The 21,636-nt window shown below is 44.1% G+C and overlaps 1 protein-coding gene across 3 annotated transcripts in view; it reads left to right on the top strand.

The window, feature by feature from the left end:
• Nucleotides 1-21,636, top strand: part of MYRIP (myosin VIIA and Rab interacting protein) — a 224,192-nt gene that overhangs the window by 125,138 nt on the left and 77,418 nt on the right. For 2 of the 3 annotated variants that reach the window (XM_061196590.1, XM_061196589.1), the window contains exons 4-5: nt 14,119-14,255; nt 19,725-19,805. In XM_061196590.1, coding sequence (XP_061052573.1) covers nt 14,119-14,255; nt 19,725-19,805 — 218 coding nt within the window. The remainder of the gene's footprint in view (nt 1-14,118; nt 14,256-19,724; nt 19,806-21,636) is intronic. The other variant, XM_061196591.1, reaches the window with a different exon arrangement.

The raw sequence follows: 21,636 nt of genomic DNA, 5'->3' as shown, positions 1-21,636 counted from the left end.
CACACGTAGCAACTAAGAAAAGAGAGGTTAAGGAAGTTGCTAGAAAGTGGAGGCGTTGGGATTTATACTAGGCAGGCTGGCTCCGTAGTTTACCCTCTGCACTGTGATGCTTTCAAGAACTCAAAAATCTGCAGACTTTCTAAAGGCTGGGTTTTGGGGTGCTTAGTTGAATACTGGTCAGCGGTTTCAATTTTGGTGAGAATTTTGTTACAAGCCCCTCTAAAAGCAATTTATGCAATGTATTCAAGGCTTCTCTTGAGAGATATTTTGGGCTCTATACAGATGGAGGAGATCTGAAGTCCACCATAGTGGATAATGCTAAAATAAAATCCCCACCACCACCACCTACACACACAAGATCTTTGGCCAGGATCCCACTCTGGAGGTGGGGATTGGTAGCGAATGCGCACGATTTCCATCCCTGAAGGACACGTCCTGCAGCGTGGTGCCCAGAGCCTCCTGAGTTTCTCTGTAGGGGGAAATCTGCAGAGGCCTGGGGACACCGCAGAACCCATTTGGAAGTCCCTTCTGCTCAAACTGGGACACTGGAAAGGGGATTCGTGATCCGCTATCGACAGCATGGACAACGGGGGTGGTACAGACCTTGCCCAAGATGAGTTCGATGACTTAATGAGAACAGAAATGTGGCTAGAGGAGCTCAACCAGAACTGTTAGAGAATTCCGCTGTTCCTCATCCACTCTCACTCTCCAAGCAGCCCTGCAGACTCTGATCTGAGCTCATTACTCTGCTCCCTTGAAGTCAGAGTTCCTAGCACTTTCACCCCCAAAATGACCAGTCTTAATAGCTTGGTAGGTCAGGTGGCTTGCATTAGGCCCTGTCAGAGACCACTCCAGGATTTCAACTTACTTTTCAAGTCAAAGGACAACATCAGCCTTTTTTTTTTCTTTTGCGATTTACATTTGAACAGAAGTACATTAACTTGTCTTTGATTTGCAGAGTATAAATGTGTTCCCATTTTTGTAAGAAGTGGCCACTGATTTTTCCATGAAAAAAGAAAAGGCATGTGCCTTTTCAAAGTTTGCATTTATGCCCCACATATGTGAAGAGAACCCATTTCTGATGCAATCCATTCCAGGAAAGTGTAAGCAGAATTTTGCACAAAGGCATTTGTCTGGAAGAAAGGGACCCATCCACAGAGGCTGCAGTTACTTGGCAGTCGGCAAAAAAGAACCAATTTCTTGGGCTTCCCTGGTGGCGCAGTGGTTAGGAGTTGCCTGCAATTCAGGAGACTCGGGTTCGAGCCCTGGTCCAGGAAGACCCCACATGCCGCGGAACAACTAAGCCCGCGCGCCACAACTACTGAGCCTGCGCTCTAGAGCCCACGTGCCACAACTACTGAGCCCGTGTGCCACAACTACTGAAGCCCACGTGCCTAGAGCCTGTGCTCCATAACAGGAGAAGCCACCGCAATGAGAAGCCCACGCACCGCAACGAAGAGTAGCCCCCGCTCGCCACAACTAGAGAAAGCCCGCGCACAGCAACAAAGACCCAACATAGCCAAAAATAAATAAATTAATTAATTAATTTAAAAAAAAAAGAAAGAACCAATTTCTTCCTTTCCTCCTTAGCACCCTCGGTTTATCTGTAGGTCCTTTTCTAAGTAAGTGCTTTATAAACAGTAGTGCGCTGTAAGCAGAGTGCCCTGCGTCCTCATGAATATTCTGAAGCATGCACTCATACCCACACACAGACGGGAGCTAGTGTGATGATTTGCAGAAAATTCTGCCTACCACTTCACAGTAAAGGGATAGCACATCCTTCAAGATCCTGCCTAGATCCTTTAGAGAGAAGATTCCCCAATTCTTTCCTAACAAACGTTCTGCTCCCTTCGTGTGTGTGTGTGTAGGTGTGTGTGTGTAAAGGCCATTCCCTGCCACGCTGATGTAAAAGCAAATTAGGAAAAAATTTAAATGACAACCAATAGGGCACAAGTCAAATAAATTATAGTATGCCCCTAAACAGGAATAAGGAGGCTCTATATTTATGATACAGGATGATCTCTAGGATGTGTTCTTGTGGAACAGAGAGTGCAGAGATGTCCTACCATTTGTACAGAAGAAAAGCAAAGGGGAACACTTTGGAGAGTATTGTCATGTGTGTGCATAGGTGCACAAGAAACTGACAGCATTGTTTGCCTCTGGGGAAGGGAACTGGACGGATGGTAAACATGGGTGAGCAGGAGGCTTACATTTTAAACTCTATGACGCATCTATTAAATTTTTTTTACTTAAAGAAAATTAACAGTCATGGGGCTTCCCTGGTGGCGCAGTGGTTGAGAATCTGCCTGCTAATGCAGGGGACACGGGTTCGAGCCCTGGTCTGGGAAGATCCCACATGCCGCAGAGCAACTGGGCCCGTGAGCCACAACTACTGAGCCTGCGTGTCTGGAGCCTGTGCTCCGCAACAAGAGAGGCCACGATAGTGAGAGGCCCGCGCACCGCGATGAAGAGTGGCCCCCGCTCGCCACAACTAGAGAAAGCCCTCGCACAGAAATGAAGACCCAGCACAGCCAAAAATAAATTAAAAAAAAAAAAAAGAAAATTAACAGTCAAAAAAAGAAAGAGGATATTGGCTTCACCATTGACGAGCTATGTAGTTTTTGTTTTCGTAAAAGAAGAGTTCTCTCGTAATTTAGTTTTGAGGACTAAAAAGACCTGGCTCCATGGCAGGCACATAAGAGGTGTTCGTGAACGGCAGGTATTATTAATTACGTGGCAGCCCCAGCAGCTCCAGTCTACTATGAACAAACAGTGACGTTTTCACAGTATCTTTAACCACTCACTTAATATAGCAAAGTCCTTGCCTTTTAATGTTCACAGTAGTACACTGTGTGTTTATTATAGCCAAGTCCAGAATTGGTTAATATAAACAGTAATCAGATCATCTTCTTGTTCCAACAACCAGCTTGGAACTTAAAGGGAAGACACCTCATTATATAATATAATGTTACCATTAATCAAACAGATGAATAAGCCAAAAAGGAAATTACACACTATTTAAAAATACAAATGTGAAGATGTTATCAGAGCAAAGCTGGCACACCTCAACGTGTCAGGACATGGGAGGTGAGGCAATATCCAATGCAACTGTGTGTCCCTGGAAGTTTGGTTGTAGGAAATTATGATCATTTGTATTCTGAGGGTGCGGGAAGTGAGATGCAGAAAGATAAACGTGTTCAAGACCGTACATAGAGTGATGTGACTGGGAGAAGAATCCGTATGTGCTGACTGCCTTTTCTTTGCTGTCTCAGTCCCTAGATCACACAAAGTAGCATAGGGAGGATGCAAGATTTCCCTTCTGGGCAAGCTTGGTTCAGAGTTCAAATTGCTGCAGCTATAGCAGGACAGCAGCTCTTCAAATAAATGCAGTTAAATTCTCTTACTTCAAGTTGATTCTGACAAGTGAAAGTAAGTCTCAATCAGCTTTACAAATAAGAAAGCAAAAGAAAAGCCATATTCAAATGACATTTATCCCTGCCTCCAAACGGTCAACACTAAAAGAAACCATTTCGTTCCCCCTTCCCCCAGGCTTGACAATTGCCTGGTTGAGTATCAGTCAGACTCGCTGAACCGGACAGAGAGGAATGAATCAAGCATAAGTGTGGAGCCGAGGGCCACAGAGACAGCCTCAGAGATGGGAGAGTTCAGGGCCAGGTCAGGACTAGTGGCATCAAGTCTGGGGAGGGCTTCTTAAGGGACAGGTAGGGACAGCTGGGCAAATCCTGCCCAGGCCAGAGTGACTACAAAGAGGAGGCTGCTGTGCCCAAGTCCTGTGAATGACAGCTGGAAAGTCCTGGAAGGGACAGAGCATGCCCTGACACATCCACCTCCAGACCATCTCAGAAATGTCTTCTTATTTAGACCTTCCTTGGGTGATGGTGCTTCATTGGTTTTTATCCCTAACTACCAATGCAGGACCTCAGCCTCCTTCAAAGCTCCCCTCCACACCCCACCCCATGGATTCCTGGGAGTCTCTAAGGGCACAAGTTTCAACAACTAACCCATTACATCCATGGATTTTTTTTTTTCCACTTTTTTTCCACTGTTCGTCATCCTCAGTGTATTCTGGGCGCTGCATTCATCACCATACTCCCCTGGGTACCACCACTGTACTCTCCGGGCGCCACCCTCTCCTGCTGGGATCATCTGCTTCACTGGGCACTTTTCCCCCTTCCACGGGCACAGCTGTGTCCCCCCCGGCACTCCTCTGCCACCACGGAACCCTAGTGTCAAAGTGCCGACACACGGGGCTGCCCTATCAGGGCCGAGTTAGGGTCAGGTAAGCAAGGCACTCACCTCCGGTGTAAAATTTAAGGGAGTGACCAAAATCGAATAATCAAGATAAATATTTTAATGTAGTATGTTTAAAAATCAAAATTAATGCAAAAATTCATAAAGAACAAAATATAAAATTTTTCATTAAAGTATAGTTGATATATAATATTATATGTTACAGGTGTACCATATAGTGATTCACAATTTTTAAAGGTTATATTCCATTTATAGTTATTATAAAGTATTTGCTATCAAAATTTACAAATTTTAACTAAAGACAGGATCTAGTAAAAGCCTCTGATTGGAGACTGAGACAAAAGGAAATATTTATCCCCCTACATAATATTCTTATGTATTTTTAATAATTTTTCTAGCATATTAAAATATCTGAAAAAATTTTAAATCAAAAGCACAACTTCTTATAATTTTACTTTCCTGGCCTTAGTGGAAGCACACTCATCAATAATATTTTCAAGGTACCACCTCACACTGGTCAGAATGGCCATTATTAAAAAGTCTACAAATAACACTGGGCTTCCCTGGTGGCTCAGTGGTTGAGAATCCGCCTGCCAATGCGGGGGACATGGGTTGGAGCCCTGGTCCGGAAAGATCCCACATGCTGCGGAGCAACTAGGCCCGGGCACCACAGCTGCTGAGCCTGCGCTCTAGAGCCAGCGAGCCACAACTGCTGAGCCCATGCACCACAACTACTGAAGCCCGCACACCTAGAGCCCGTGCTTCACAACAGGAGGGGCCGCCACAGTGAGAGGCCTGCGCACCTCGGCGAGGAGTGGCCCCCGCTCGCCGCAACTAGAGAGGGCCCGCACACAGCAACAAAGACCCAACTCAGCCAAAAATAAATAAATTAATGAATTAATTTTTTTTTTTTAAAGTCTACAAATTACAAATGCTGGAGAGGGTATGGAGAAAAGGGAGCCCTCTTACACAGTTGGTGGGAATGTAAGTTGGTGCAGCCACTGAAGAAAACAGTATGGAAGTTCCTCAGAAAACTAAAAATAGCATTACCATATGATCCAGCAATCCCACTCCTGGGCATATATCCAGACAAAACTATAATTCAAAAAGATACATGCACCCGTTGTGTTCATAGCAGCACTATTCACAATAGCCAAGACATGGAAACAAGCTAAATGTCCATCGATGGATGAATGGATAAAGAAGATGTGGTACATATATACAATGGAATATTACTCAGCCACATAAAAGAACGAAATAATGCCATTTGCAGCAACATGGATGCAACTAGGGATTATCAGACTAAGTAAGTCAGAAAGAGAAAGACAAATACCATATGATATCCCTTATATGTGGAATCTAAAATATGACACAAATGAACCTATATACAAAACAGGACATAGAGAACAGACTGGTGGTTGCCAAGGGGAAGGGGGTTGGGGGAAGGATGGAGTGGGAGGTTGGGGTTAGCAGATGTAAGCTATTATATACAGGATGGATAAACAACAAGGTCCTACTGTACAGCACAAAGAAGTACATTCAATATCCTATGATAAACCATAATGGAAAAGAATATTTTAAAAAAGAATATATATGTATAACTGAATCACTTTGCTGTACAGCAGAAATTAACACAACATTGTAAATCAACTATACTCCAATAAAAAAATATTAAAACTGAAAAAAAATATTTTCAAATATTATTATCTACTCCCTTGTTCTCTCCTTCAGCCTGTTTCCTCATCCATCTCCCTTTAGCCACTGTGCAAATTGTAGAAGTTGTGCAAAGGGCCCAGGAGCAGCTGCGAGGGTATCTCACACAGACACACTTCCTCACTTCTCTCCCAGGCTTTCCTTGCTGCTACTTGTCAACTCCAGCTTCCCACCCTTAGCAGGACACTTCACATTAATGGCAATTGTCACGTATCAACTGAACATGACACTTCCAGCCTCCTGGCCATGTCTGTCTACAGACTCCCAGTGACACACTCAGGGGTCCCAGTGTGAGGGCTGTTCTTTTCCATCTAGTCTCTCAATCTCTTTTGACTTTTCGAGACTGATTGCTCTGACTCCATGCTCAAGGGCCTTCATGCTGTCAGGGCTGAATGAGTCCTATTTTCCAAACACCTGCCTGTCATTCTGTTGTTTTCCCCACAGCTCTGAATCAGTAATATCTTCCTGTGTTCTTGGCTACAGAACACAGGAAGATATTACATTCTACAGCATGTCAAATCTATCTTCAAACTCAGTGATTCTCAGTGTATCCTTTGACCAGCGGCATCACATCACCTGCACATCTGTCAGAAATGCCCATACTCGGGCCCCGCCCAGACCAAACAAATCAGAAGCTCTGAGGCTGGCCCAACAAGCTGGGTTTTAAGTTTAAAAACTAAATACTAAAGATTAAGAACCACCTTAACCCTAAAGTTTAACCTTTTGGTTAAGATGAAATGTAAGAATTGAATGCGTTTCCTGACAAGTCTATTTTTACTCTTTATCTGTTGATTACACCCACATCCTGCCGAAAAAGAATGCAGAGGGCTTAGGATAAAATAATAACGTTGATGATAATAAGGAATAGCATATTCTGAAGATTTACACTGGGCAGGACACTGTGCTGAGTGCCTCGCATGTGTTATAGCATTTAATCTTTTAGAAAAATCTGATGAAATATTTATTATCTCCTTTTGCATCTGGGAGGAAAAAAAAAAAAAAACCACCTCTGATAGGTTAAATAAATTGCCTAGGATCAGATTTGGGGGAGAAAGAAAGTTTGTTTGTTTGATGGGTTTTTTTGTTTTTTTAGTAAAGTTGAGTTTATTTTAGGGACACTGTATCCAAGGAGTTACTTAGAAATCATAATTCTAAGAGTTGAGTCTCACTCAGCAGAGTAGGACTGAGTGATTCTGGTGGCAAGGCTGTCCCCGGGCCTTTCCTCAATGCGAGCACTCACTTGGGAGAGCTGCCATCAGCAGAGCGAGAGACTCAGCTAGAAAGTTCTGGGCTCCGCAGGCCTCTGCAGTCAGGGAAGCCTGTCCTTGGACAACTGCTCTCTCAGAAGACATGTAACAAGCAGCTGAGGCCCACACTGATGTCAGTTATTGGTCCTAATGGATAAACCAAGTTCTTCCTACTGATCCTGTATTGCGGTCTGTATAGGGGGAGGGGGGCTCTTTGATTTTTACTTCTTTAGAGAAAAAGATGTCCTTATAATAGGACTTAAATTTAATGAATATTTAGTTTCTTCTGAGATTAAATAACTACCATTCTCTTCGTGCTTACTGTGTTCAAGTTCTATGGTAGATGCATAAGCATATTAGGTCAATGATGCTTTGTAAGACTCTGCCAGATCAATATTAGTATCTCTATTTTGCAAATAAGGAAAACAGCACCCAGAGAGGTTAGTAAACGTGCCCTTGTTCACATAGGTGGTAAGTGCTAAAATTCAGTCTGATACCCAGCCCATCATCTGCCCCATGCCAGCAGTTCCTAAAGCATGTTCTGGAGGCATGGAGATGCCTCATAGGCTGCAAACCAATTCCCAAACACAGTTCCTTTCTTCTATTCTTGTAGGCAAATGGGGCACAATTCTGCAGGTTTAGGTTTCTGCTTAAAACTAAGGCTACTTCTTAGTAATCTATTAAGTAAGTTATTAAGGGTTGCCAGAATCTGGTTTTTATAAGCCAACGTTAGAACAGTCATTTGCTATGTGCTGCCAGATGTCACATCCTGGCCTTTCCTTTCTCTACTCTGTTCCTGGGGGTGCTGAGCCCCAAAGGCTGCATTGCCCAGGCTCCCTTCTGAGCTTGGCCAATGGGAGGCCCTGGAGGGAACTGGGAGGGCAGGAGGAAAAGAGAAAACAGGGTATCAGTCTCTCTGCCTCAAGCAGTGTCTCTGCAGCAGCTGCATCTCCTCTGTGGTCCCAGCTCCTGGCTCCAGGATGCTCCTACTGGTAATGCCACCTCCTCCCTTGTCCCTCTGGCCCTGGGGTGGTGGCAGCTCCCTCATTGCTAGCCTCTGGGATGCCTCAATCATCCTCTCTTTGGAGTCTCAGTGGTTTCATCATCTATACAACCAATTGCCTATATTAAAGTCCCTCTGTTTGAAAGACCTGGAGCTTTTTCTCTTTTATTACCATTCAGTGTGTTGTTGGTGCTGAATCTTCTCATTCTGTATTCTGTGAAGCAGAGCTCACAGATCATGGATGTGCTTATAGTTTTCAGGAGGGATGCTTCATTATCCGTACATCATCAACGTCATCTTGAGTTGGTCATGGATTTTAATTGTTGTGCTTCTTAATTTTTACCAACAAAGTAAGGTTAGTTCATCATTATCAATTTAGTTTGTTGTAGATTGTTTGGGGAACCTTACTGTATATAATGATTTGAACTTGGCTCAACAGTATTTTTGGCATTTTATTTTTTTGTAATGAAGGCACCTGATTTTGGGAGTACCATTTTAATTATTCTATTCCTCTTCCAAACTTTTTATTACCCAGTTCAGTTCTTTTTCCTTGAAAAGCAGGAAGGAGGGAGGCAAGTCCGCTGTTCTCTCTCTTGTCCTACCTAAGTGGATTGTGGTCAAAATTAAAAACAAAACAAAAACCACGTGTGGGCTCAGAAAACACCCAGCTAATTTTGCTAGGCCAGTGCTTATCAAGCTTTGATATACATAGTAACCACTTGGGAACCTTGCTAAAGTGCAGTTTGATTCAGCCGCTCTCAGGGTGAGAATAGAGGTCTGGGATTGCCATTTCCATCAAGGTTCCGGAAGGTGCCCCCAGTGCTGCTCCGAGGACCATACAGGAAGTAGCGGGATCCACAGACTCTCCTAGACTCTCCCCCATAGTGAGCTCAGTTTGCACAGCGCCTGCCGTGCCAGGGCTGCGGGCCAAGGTGGCCTTGCTTCATCACCAGCAGCCAGGATATGAGCAGTTCTTATGTAGGCAGTTCCTTCATTCTCACAATCGTGTTGTTTTGTCTAATGAGCCAAAAATCAGTCTGGCATTCCTGGGCAAAGCTTTCACGGGGTTATAATTTCAGTGCTGCTCTTGTGATGAGTTATGTGATTCCAGTCTGTCTTCTGATGAGAATGTACCATATTTACAAGTTTATTCATGTCATAAAAATAATTAGCAAACTTCTCATACAAACAAGTGCCTTGAAGTGATTAGTATTCACAATGTGATAAGTAGGTTGTTTTAGGGAAATGATACAATGATTTTACATTGTCTGCTGATTCCTTGATCCATGGTGCTTTCTATTTGCTTAAACTTTGAAATAAAAGCCGTAATTTGCAATAAGAACACTAACTAGGGGTTCTGGAAGGAAAGTAACCCGATCAGACGTCAAGGCACTGACCCAAGGATGAGGTCTACAGTCTGTTCCCTGACTTGCTCTAAGTTCAGTGACACCAGCAAATTACTTGTTTCTATTTTCCTTGTAAAATACAGATAATAATGATTTATACCTCCATTACACCAATTATTGGCTTCAATACTACCTGTGGACCAAAGACTACCGAATCCATATTTCTAGTCCAGATTTCTATCCAAGTCTCAGACTAGTATATCCAGTGCCCACCAGGTATTGCCAACTGGGGATGTGGTGGGCACCCCAAATTTAAGTGTCCTAACTCAACTTCCACCTTCCCCCCAAACCCGATCCTCTTCCTATATTCCCTATCCTTGTCAGTTGTGTGACCATCATTTTACAGATGAACCAACAGTAGTTCCAACGACTAAAAGTAATCAATTCTAACTATGTTGTGATTGGTGAATTTTGAAGGGTTGCTGTTGATTTTTTTAAAGCCCTAGTGTTGAAAGAAATGATCATGCTTAAGACTGTGAAACTGAACTGCACAGAACTAAGAACCTTTGTGTGAGCATTTTTAGGGATAACTTGGGATCATTTACAAAAATAAGTGAGGGAAATCAAGCAGGGTCCCTCTGGACAGTTCCAAGTTAGAAAGCTTTTCGCCACAAGTCTCATCACCAGGACTTCGGCTCCCCGTCCTTCCTAAGGCACCCCTCCTATGTGTTTTCTGAGGCTGAGAAGCAGCAGTTTGGGCATCATTAAAGAAGATGCCTGATATATCTGGAAAAGACGAAAACTCTAATTCAAAAAGATACAGGTACCCCAGTGTTCATAGCAGCACAATAGCCAAGACATGGAAGCAACCTAAATGTCCATCAACAGAGGAATGGATAAAGAAAAAGATGTGGTCCATATATACAATGGAATATTTGCCATAAAAAAGAACAGGATAATGCCATTTGCAGCAATATGGATGGACCTAGAAATGATCATACTAAGTGAAGTAAGTCAGACAAAGACAAATATCATATATCACTTATAGGTGGAATCTAAAATATGATACAAATGAACTTATTTACAAAGAGAAACAGACTCAGAGACGTAGAAAACAAACTTATGGTTACCAAAAGGGAAAGGAGTGGGAGGGATATATTAGGAATTTGGGATTAACAGAAACACACTACTATATATAAAACAGATAAAAAACAAGGACCTACTGTGTCGCACAGGGGACTATTTTCAATATCTTGTAATAAACCATAATGGAAAAGAATCTGAAAAAGAATATATATGTGTGTGTGTATATATATATATATCTGAATCTCTTTGCTGTACACCTGAAACTAACACCATGTTGTAAATCAACTATACTTCAATTTTTTAAAAAGCCTAGAAAAAAAATGCCTGAGCCATAAATCAGGGTGGGCTCTGTTTTTCACACATCTGTGGGAATGATCCAGAACCCAATGCCTGTGGGACACAGACTGTCCAGCCATTCTGGAGATGCCTTTGGCTTGACTTTTGGTTCCATCTCATGACGCATCTGGCACTCGTTGAGAAGATTAGTCCGACAGCACTGTTGGGTACGAGCTTCATCTGTTTTGTCACTCCCCATATCCCTAGCACCGTGCCTGCCACGTAGGGCACTCAATAAATAATGAGGAATGAAAGAATGAATGAATGAACAGATGAAGGAATTCATGCACAGACGCATATTCCACTCTGCCTTCTGTTCCAGCAAGATGCTGACACAGGGCTCCTTCCTTCTCATCTACCCTTGCCTGCAGTTGCGTCTGTTCAGGGGGAAGCTGGAGATGTGAGGGTGGGCCGGGGACCCTGCAGCGCTTAGCCAGTCCATCCTGGGTGCTGGCGTTCTCACGGCCCTCTCCCCATACCTCTGCCCCAAGAACTGCATGTTTCCTGTGAGTTTCCTCTGAGCCATGAATTTTAAAATAAGTGAAATAAAAGCAGTAATATCAAATGAAGGTAATCATGACTGAGCCTTCCCTGGGGCTTCCAGAAAAGCTCTCCACATTAACTCTAAGTCAAAACATAATCCAAAATAAATCACATCTTACAGGAAAGCTTTCTAGTCTCCAAATCAGGCTGTAGTTTTGCAGGTCATTCTCCAAGGATTCAGTGCTGTCCTCCCACCTTCCAGCAGCCCAGGCAGTGCCCTGATTCCTCTCTCTGACTTGAGCAAGCCAAGGCATTCTATTTTTGAGGTCATCAAAGTATTTCTAAATGTCATAGAGTTTTGATATAACCAGGGACGTAACGGAGAGCTCATCCTATGATGTACTTGAAGCATTGGGATTCTTGATTGCAAATAATAGAAACCCAACTCAAGAAGCCTTAAACAAAAGAGAGAATTTTAATTGGCTCATGTAATGGAAGAGTCCAAGGATTGACCTCAGGCTTGGGTAGATCCAGCTGTTCAAAGTACATCAACAGGATCCTTTTCCTTCCCGCTGTCAGATCTGCTTTTGTTCAGAAGACCACAAATAACCCCCCAAGTAATGGCAAAGGTGGCCTCAGCAGCCCAGGCTTTCATTCTGCCACCAAGCCAGCCCAGCAGAAAGGGAGTATCTCTTTCCAACAGCAGTAAAAGTCCCACCTCAGACCTTGATTGGCAGGTCTGAGTCATGTGACTACCCCCAAGGCTGCCAGGAGGCCAGCCTTTCCAGAAAAACATAGACTCAGTTGGGAAGGAGGGGGAGTGTCCCAAAAGGCAAAGAAGAATGAGGGGCACAGTAACCACTATCGTCCACCCCTACCCTTGTGGACCTGTCCACCTGCAAAGCAAGCCCTGCAGCAGCACCTTCATGGAGGTCAGCTGCTCAGAGAGCAGGGTGGTGTGCAGGAGAGGCAGCCTGCAGAATATTTCTCTTCTAGAGTCACAGTCGTTTTGTGCTTTTAGAGCTCTCAAATAAATCATAAGCCTGGAGGTTATGATTTCCAAGGATAGTCTTCTTCTATGTGTCTGCTTCTTTTTCATTTTATTCACTAGTTTGTTGTATTTTTTAGATTCCACTTATAAGTAATATCATACAGTATTTGTCTTTCTCTCTCTGACTTATTTCACTTAGCATAATGAATATAGTTCATCCATATTGCTGCAAATGGCAACATTTCATTCTTTTTTATGGCTGAGTACTCATCAATCAACTTTATTTATTTTTGTATTTTCTTGTTTTCTTTTTTATTTTTGGCTGTGTTGGCTCTTCGTTGCGGCGTGCAGGCTTCTTTCTAGTTGTGGTGTGCGGGCTCCAGGACCCATGGGCTCTGTAGTTTGCAGCACACAGGCTCTCTCGTTGAGGCGCGTGAGCTCAGTAGTTGTGGCGTGCACGCGGATTTAGTTGCCCCAGGGCATGTGGGATGTTAGTTCCCCGACCAGGGATGGAACCGGCGTCCCCTGCACTGGAAAGCAGATTCTTTACCACTGGACCACCGGCGAAGTCCCCATCAATCAACTTTAAATTGGACCTCTCAGTCTGTGAGTCCCAGCCCTTCTGCCTGCTTTGTAGGACAACGTTCTGTTACCTTTATGCTGTCACTTATTTAGAATTTTCCAGATATCTAGAAAATCTCTGATTCTCATCTCAGCTCTATAGATTTCTTTCCCTTTGGATATCTTCTCACATTTCACTGGCATCTGGGGAGGAAGAGCAGCTAAATGTGTGCTTGTTCCTCCATTGACTTAGAAGAATTTATATTCATTTTGCTTCTCTGAACTTTTAAAATGAGTATGCATCATTACATTCATAATAAGAAAAATAACAACCAAAGCTATTCTTAAAATGGGAGGGGTTTAGAAACATGTTCTGGTCAGGCAGAAAAGAGAAGCATCGTATCAGTGATTTGTACCGAGCATTATAGCACTGACCAGGAAACCACCTTCCCACAGTGCTTCAGGCTGAATGAGTAAGAGGCTGCAGAGTTCTGCCATAGAGCCCAGGGTCTCACCTGTGCTTTTTGTCCTCCCAAGCTGAATTAGAAATGGTGTTAATGCAGTAAGAGTGTCAAATATAAAGCCTGCTATTAAACAGATGTGTCAGCTAGTGGCTTCAAATGGCGAGCATTTATCAGCTTGCTCTTTGGAGGGACTCAGGTGCATGGTTCTTCTGCTGGTCTTACCTAGGGTTACTCATGTGTCTTCAGTCAACCGGCAGTCGGTGGCCTCACTCACCTCTCTAGGGGTTGGCTGGCTATTGGCTGGGGCAAGAGGGGGGATTGGGCCAAGTGTCTCTTGTCATCCCAAAGGCTATCTTGGGCTTGTGCACATGGCGATGGGTTGCGGGGCTTCCACGAACAGCAAGAGAGGAAGCTGCCAGGCTCTGGACTCACACAGCATCACTTCCACCAGTCTCTGTGATCACAGCAAGTCATAGGCCAGCCCAGATCCAAGGAGTAGAGACCACATCTTGATGGAAGGAGCTGCAAAGTATTGTGGCAACTTTTGCAATCCACCATTTCATAATTCTGTCCTTTAATGCTAATTTTCTGTTTTCTAATTCTGTGTTGTCCTCAGGGTTCTGAGGATCCAGTCTCTGGAATGGTTCTACAATAATGTGAAGAGCCGCTTCAAACGCTTTGGCAGCGCCAAGGTCTTGAAGAACCTGTACAGGAAACACCGGCTGGAGAGTGGAGGGTGCTTCGACATCCTAGGTACGCTGGCTGCCTGCCATCTGGGAGTCTTTGGGGGGTTGGCAGGATAGAAGAATGCCTGGCTTGGAGGCCCTGTACACTACGGCACACTCACCTGGGACAGAGAAAGTGGCTTAAATAATCTGGTTCTAGTAAGGAGCAGAAATAGAAGAACATATACCAAAGATTCTAAGTTTTAAGTCCTTTGAGTCCAGCATCTCCACTGGGCTGGATATGTTAGCAGCTGGGAGGACCAAAGTGTTTCTGCATATTGTAGACATTTTAATTCCAAATCCCTAGAAATTAAAGATTCTTGACCATCTTTCCCTAATGATTAAAACATTGGAAATTCACCTTTGTTTGGTTGTGTAGACTAGGTCTGCACTCAGAGGATATGCCCCCCCACTCCTCTTCCTTCCTACTCCAAAATTCTATACATACCAGGCCCAGAGTTTAATGTAATGGGAGAGTTAGAAAAGTCTCAGCTTCCTCCCAGGAAGTTTAAAGGATGAATTCTACCTATGCTGTTAAGACAACCAATGTAATTAGAATGAGAAATTATATTCTTTATTCCTATTGGACCAGCCAGTGGAAAGAAATGGTTGTCAGAATATGAACAGCATGTCCTCCCAGAAAAGGCTATTTTTTCCTGTGTAGGGGAAGATTTTTTCATCACTTTGCTGACACAGGTAAATGCTTTTTATCCATGAGAAAGAGGGAAGAAAAAAAATCTCATTTGGAGCTTTTTCACCGTCATTATTTTACATTGTTGTATTCTCAATAAAGTCTTTGGTTGTGTCTTATCTAAAAATATGCCAGCCACTGAGACAAGGGGGAGATAGGATGGAAGCATTAATAAACACGGAGACTCATTAGGGCCTTTTGTGTTAGTCGTTAGAATCTCTGTCTTTCGAACCACTCAGGAAGCCTGTAGCTAAGAGAGCAGGGCTGAAGGTCTCCACATATTATTTTTATCTTCTCTTTGCTGATTTTTCTAAAAATGTTTCTCTAGGAACAAAGACAAAAAAGAAATAAAGCTTAAAAGTAATCATGTTAACAGTAGGTTTTCAACCCAAAGAGATACCTCAAGAAAGTTCCAGAATAGAATTGTCTCATCATTTGCATCCCATACTTTCTTTCTTGTTCATCCTTGCGTCTGCTTCAGGTACCGCTTTACATGTCACCACATTCACATCTCATAGGTGTTCTCTCCTGCTTCATGCAAAGTGAGGGGGAGAAGCAAACTCATTTGGAGAATCCTATAAACAGCACAACTCTGGTCTCTTTCTGTTTCTCCCTCGGGTCCCACAGGTGGAGCAAGGGAACATGAATTACAAGTGGGCGGGCAAAAGGCTTTGAAATGTTCAAGTGTCATTTTCTTGGGAATAACGAATCATTTGCTGGGAATAACGCTGCCACTACTGAAGCAGATTTAGGTCCCAGGCCCTCTGTGATTCACCATGTCTCTCATCTGGGCCTCAATCACAGCACTTATCACAATGCATCCAGGTGATGGTTTACAAAGCTCCTCTCCTGCTGGACCAGGCAGAAGCAATAGCTTCTTCATCTCTGTGTTCCCAAAGTGTGGCCCAGTGGCTGGCACCTCTTAGGTCCTCAATATTACACAATTCAGTCTTAAAAGCACTTTGTGGGTACCAAGACACTTCATAGAAGTACTAGAATCAGTTGCTTTAACATGATTTGTATCTCATTTTAAACTAAGATTTCCTTTTGAGCAACATGAAGACAAGCAGGCAGGAGACAATTTATGAGATGGTACTCAAATCTGTAAAGTCGTGATCATAAAACAGTGAGAGCGATTCTACATACCACCTAAAAAATTGAGTTACACCTCAAGTATGGAGAAATCTCCCGTGCGTAAGTAGTGTCCGGGTTATGTTAGATGACCGTGGAGACATCAGCATTAGCTTCTACCTACCACCCAGCACTTTGGTATGGTTGTCATCCGCCATCCTCAAGCCCGACTACACGTTAGAATCACCTCATGAGCTTTGAAAAAGTGCCAGAATCATCTTCCACCCCCAGTCAATTACTTCCGAATTTCTGGAGGTGGCCCCGGAACAGATATTTTTTAAAGCTCTCTGGGTTATTTTACGACACAGCCAAGACTGAGAACCTCAGCTAGAGCTTCACTACAATTCGTATGGCAGAGTTCTGCACAAGATGGTTCCATCGTCAACTCCATCTGAGGGAACTTAGTTTCAGAATTTTGATTGTCAGAACATAATCTACAGGGTGCAAGACCTGTGCTCTGCTCCAGGACTCTCAGTATAAAACTCCTTTTATCTACGAAACATCTCCACTGCATGGACCAGTGTAGTCTGCCATAAAAAAACACTCAGTCCATTGAAAGTTCACAGAATCTTATGGGTTACCCATCACATGTACCCGTTGCACGGCCATCAGTCCCAAGCTCGCTTACTCCTCCTGCAGCCCATATCAGGTGACCAGATTAGGCATAACTGGAGACCCATTCGTTTTGTCAGATAAATCTAAGACTTATTCATTCCTTCAGTAAACATTTATTGAATGCCTGGTTTAAGACCTGGGAGTGACAAGATGGGCAAGACCCTGCCATCTCAGAGCCAACATTGCAGTGAAGTCAGAGAAATAAGTAAATAGATTTATAAAAAAACATAATGTCCAATGCTCATGTGGTTTATCTGATAGATTCAGTGTGACATTTTTAACAGTTATTCTAAAAAGAAGCACTACATGAAAAGATGAAAGTAGCCCTTATTAATATACTTAACCCCTAGACAATTTGGTAAATAATACATACATTTATTTAGTATTGGATAACAAAAATGGGGAAAATAAATCTTGCTTTTATTTATTAACGTGATATATCTATTTTTGACACAATTCTTGGAAAGGTCTATGACATCTTTCATGTGGGATTTGACTAACAACATGGTCTTTTAAAAACACTGAGTCGCCTGAAATTGGAGGTTCCTCCAGCTCATGGAAGCTCTGACTTGATGTCTGGCTGCTGTGTCAGTGCTTTCCAAAACAGTTCAGTTGCTTTCTGCCCTTGGAAAAATCCCATCATCCTAAATGACACAGAAGCTCCCACCTATGAATTTAAAGGGACACAGGGAGAGTTGTTGTACTAGAAGATTTATAATCATGGAAAACCAGAGCCTGTCCTGGTCAGCGCAGTTCTCCCAAAGATGTTTTCAGATCTTCTCCTCCCCCATCACGCTCCCCACCACCCTCCCCGTTGTCTCAGGAGATGGCCTGACCGCCTCCTTCGCAGGGCAGACTGTGTACACCTCCGCAGCTGATCCCTGTCACCTTCCACGAAGGTCTCAAGTTCACGCAGCCCTTCTGTCTTGCCTTTCAGCCTCTCTCTTAACTGGTTCCTTCCTACTGATTTGTAAACATGCCCAGTCTCTCCCATTTCCTAAGCCCTTCCTGGAGTGCAGATTTTCCACCACTTCTGCCCTGCCATGCTCTTTCCCATCACAGGGACACTCCAGAGGGTGGGCCACACTCTCAGCTTCCTCTCTAGACATCCACCCTCTCCCTCTTCCAAGCTGTCCTCCACACAGCAGCCGGCGTGCACCTTTAGGTGTGTTTAGAAACACACACCTAACCAGATCACCCCTGTGGAGGCTTTACTGGCTTCAAGTGGCTTCATGGTGGGACAAAGATCAGAACACTGATGTGGCCACCGTGACCTGTGCGGTCTGCCGCCAGCCCATCTCACCCCAGTCTCCCTCTCCTCTCGCAGCCCAGCCACACGGCCTCTGTTTTAGCTCTTCAGATGCACCCTGCTGTCCCCACTACCTGTCCCTGTGCAAGCTGTTTGCTCTGCCCTGGACTCCCTCCCACCCCCACACCCTTTTGGCTGGTTACTTACAGTCTAGGTCAGTCTTCCCTGCTGAACACTTGCCCTATTCTATGAACCACCCAGTCACAGCACTCAACATATCTATAGTTTTATATTTATTTATATAAATTTTTGGTTAATGAATTCTCACCCACTAGACTATCAAGGTTGTCAGGGCAGCGAGGATTTCTGGCTTTGCTCACCAGTACACCCTAATGCTCAGCCCAGGGCCAGGCATCTACTAGGTGCCCATGAAATATTTGCTGGATGAATGAATGGCTGCCAGATGCAGCCAAGCCAAAGTGAAATATTTGCACTTAGATGTATAGCCTGGGAACTGCGGCGATGACTTATCTTAAAGCCTTATTTTATAAGTGAGGAAATGGAGACCCAAGAAGGTAAAGTCACTTCATTATGGTCACAGAGCTGGAATAAGTGACTATGGGTCTTTTGAAAGGCTGGTCAAAAAACACAAACACAGACAATGGTATATGGTCAGACTGAGTCCCCGTGGCAGGCTGCACACTAATGACCTATTTCATAAAGGTAGCAGCCTGCTGACCCAGCTGTAGATGCCTACGGCAGTTACCTTAAGAGTTCCCACACCGGAGCCCCATGCAGCGCATCCAAGGAAGCACGGGCTGTATTATGTGTATCGAAGGTCTACTGCTTAGTTTGACTTGACATCAATAGCATTTGACCCTTTTGAGCTAAGAGCTGTAGACCCACATTTATTCTCTTGGTTCTATCAGTGTTTTCCACCAGCATCCAATTCAAGAATTCTTTTGAGCCCCCTGCTGTCTCAGTGCTCCCTTGGGTACTGGGGATACAATACAGTAATTTAAAAAGGAAAGAGCCATCATCCACACCTCCACACCTTCAAAGATCTCTTTTGATGAATTAGTATGTGAACACAAATGGTAAATCCTCAACTTAAAAAAGGTTTAGCCAACTGCTCTTCCCAGCCTGGAACTAAGATAGGGTGTGTGTTCAACTGAGAGAAGGCCAGAGAAGAGGCAATGGGCCTTGAAAGGTCAAATGCCATGGCTTACCTTGTCTTGCTCTGGGTTTGTTTCCACTAACTGCTAATGACAGTTTACTCACTGGCTAAAGGCCACTGTTTAGATTGATGCCATGGACAGCAGCTAAAGACCAGGCATGCAGTGTCTCATCACCCATCATGAGCACAGTTCTATCATTATCACAGTTTTTCTAGTAAGGAAGCCAAGTGTCCGAGAGGTTAAGTAACTTGATCAAGGTCACACAACTAGTCATTTGCAGGTCCAGGAAATGAGCTCATATCTCTGACTTCAATCTATTATTCCACGTTTGATTCCATATTGCCTCCAAGGAAGGCTCTGGAAGAAAGTTGGGGGTGGAAGCGTTGCTACACAAGGAATTAGTATGAGAAAGAAAAATGTGACTGGTCAAAATTTGTAGCATTACTGTAGAACCCAGTGATTCCCTAAGCCTATTTGCAAGGCTAACAATCAAAGTGGGTAATGGTGGTCTGCCAACTCAGTGACACGGTGCACCGGGCTCACTGAAGACCTTGGATAATCTTATATCTCCTCTGTCTTCTCCTCTCTCTCTCTCTCTCTCTTTCTCTCTCTCTCTCTCTCCCTCTCTCTCAGGAGGAAGCTTTTTTGAGGCAAACCTGGAGAATGAAGGAAGTATTTCAGGCAGTGACTCAACATTTTATAGGCAGTCAGAAGGTAAGTTTGCTTAAGGGTTTACACCTAATGGGAGGTTAGAGCACTACAAACACCTTCAGACCGTCAGGGTCCCCCATGGCATTGGAACCACTGATGCAACTCTGTTATTGTGTGTGAGAGTCTCCCTGGGTCTTCTTTTATTGCCATTTGTGTGAATCCATCATCAAAATAGGTGAATATATCTAAGGTGTAGCCTAGAGAAGTACATTCCCTACCAACCACTAGATACTTACAATCAACTAGTGTGTGTTTTTCTGGAGTTGGAATATGACAATCAACATACTCACTTGTGCAATTAATATTAAAATATTCTTATAAAGAATGTACCATTTACTGATCAACTTTTACTTTTTTATACCAGTACAGTCATCCCCTTAGAGCAAAGGTTAAAAGCAAAACAAACTTCTTCCAATTCCAAATAAAACCTCCTCCAACACTCCGGCTCCTTCTCCAAAGTACTGGGTGTTGGGAACAGGTGCCTCCTAGTCCCCCTGGCCCTGTGGCCCCCCACAGTGCTTCTGCACTCTCTCTGTTCTCTCCTTGGGCACCTTCTCATGAAGGTCTCATCCTCTCTCATCCTTGCTGCCTGAGACTTCTCCCTGTGAGAAGTCACATGGCTTTGGTGCACCTCTGTCTGAATGCCTAGCCCTTACTTCAGCCCAGAGTTCTAGACTCGGTGTTCTGATGCTTGGTCACCAAGACCTGCAGCCCCTCCAGGGATCTTAACTTCAGCATATCCCAGTCAAGCTCCTCAGCCACTGAAGTCCACCAGTAAGACTTACCTTTTCCTCAATCCCCCTCCCCACTTCCACCCAGTCACCCAAGTTCCTATGGGTTCTATTTGCAATCCCATCCTTTTCTTTCTGTTCCAAGGTCTATGGCCTGAGTGCCTCCCTGCCCTCAACTCTCCTGTATTAATATTAATTTCAGTAACCATCTATATCAGCCAGGGTTCTCCAGAGTAACAGAACCAATAGGGTATGTACACATAACACACACACACACAAAAAGAGGTTCGTTTCAAGGACTCGGCTCACACAACTGCAGGGCCTGGCAAGCCCATAGAATAGGTCAGCTGACTAGAAACTCTAGTAGGAGTTGATGCTTAAGTCTTGAGGCAGAATTTCTTCTCTGGGAAACCTCTGTTTTTGCTCTTAAGGCCTTTCAACTGATTGGATGAGACCTACTCACATTTTCAAGGGTAATCTCCTTTACTTAAAGTCAACTATGGTAACCAGAATGTGGACCACACCTACAAAACACCTTCATAGCAACACCTGGGTTAGTGTTTGATTAAACAGCTGGGTGCTATAGCTTCACCAAGTTGACACGTAAAACTAACAGTCCCCCCCACCTGACTGGTCCTCTGAACTTCGGTCACTCTGCCTCTGCCTTCTTATCCTCCCTCCACACCCCACCAGTTTTTTATCTCTGAAACACCCTCTCAAGCCTTCACTTTCAACCCAAACATCTTAGTGCTCCACTCCACCTCATGCCAAAATCACAGACGTGGCCTCCAGCCTTTTTGATGGCTCTAGGCTCTTCCTCTCCAGGGCTCTGTGGAAGCTGGTGACTATCCCCATCATAGGATCTCCAGCATACCTCTTAGCAGTTACCTACGCACCTGATCACCCAATAGCTCGGAAAGCACACGAGAGCATGGGCTCAGCTCGCGTCTGTCGAGGCATCCCTGGGACCCTCAGAGAGCCTAGTGCTGGGGAGGTCTTGGTGCACTTTGAATCAACAAGAATTTGTGGGGCGCCACTTCTATGAAGAATATATTGATTGGTATCTTGAAGAAGAGAGATGGGAGATACAGTGTCTGTCTCCA

The sequence above is a fragment of the Eubalaena glacialis genome, chromosome 7, assembly GCF_028564815.1.
Source record: "Eubalaena glacialis isolate mEubGla1 chromosome 7, mEubGla1.1.hap2.+ XY, whole genome shotgun sequence".
In the NCBI taxonomy this organism is placed as follows: domain Eukaryota; kingdom Metazoa; phylum Chordata; class Mammalia; order Artiodactyla; family Balaenidae; genus Eubalaena; species Eubalaena glacialis.
This window is presented reverse-complemented; position numbering and strand designations above follow the sequence as displayed.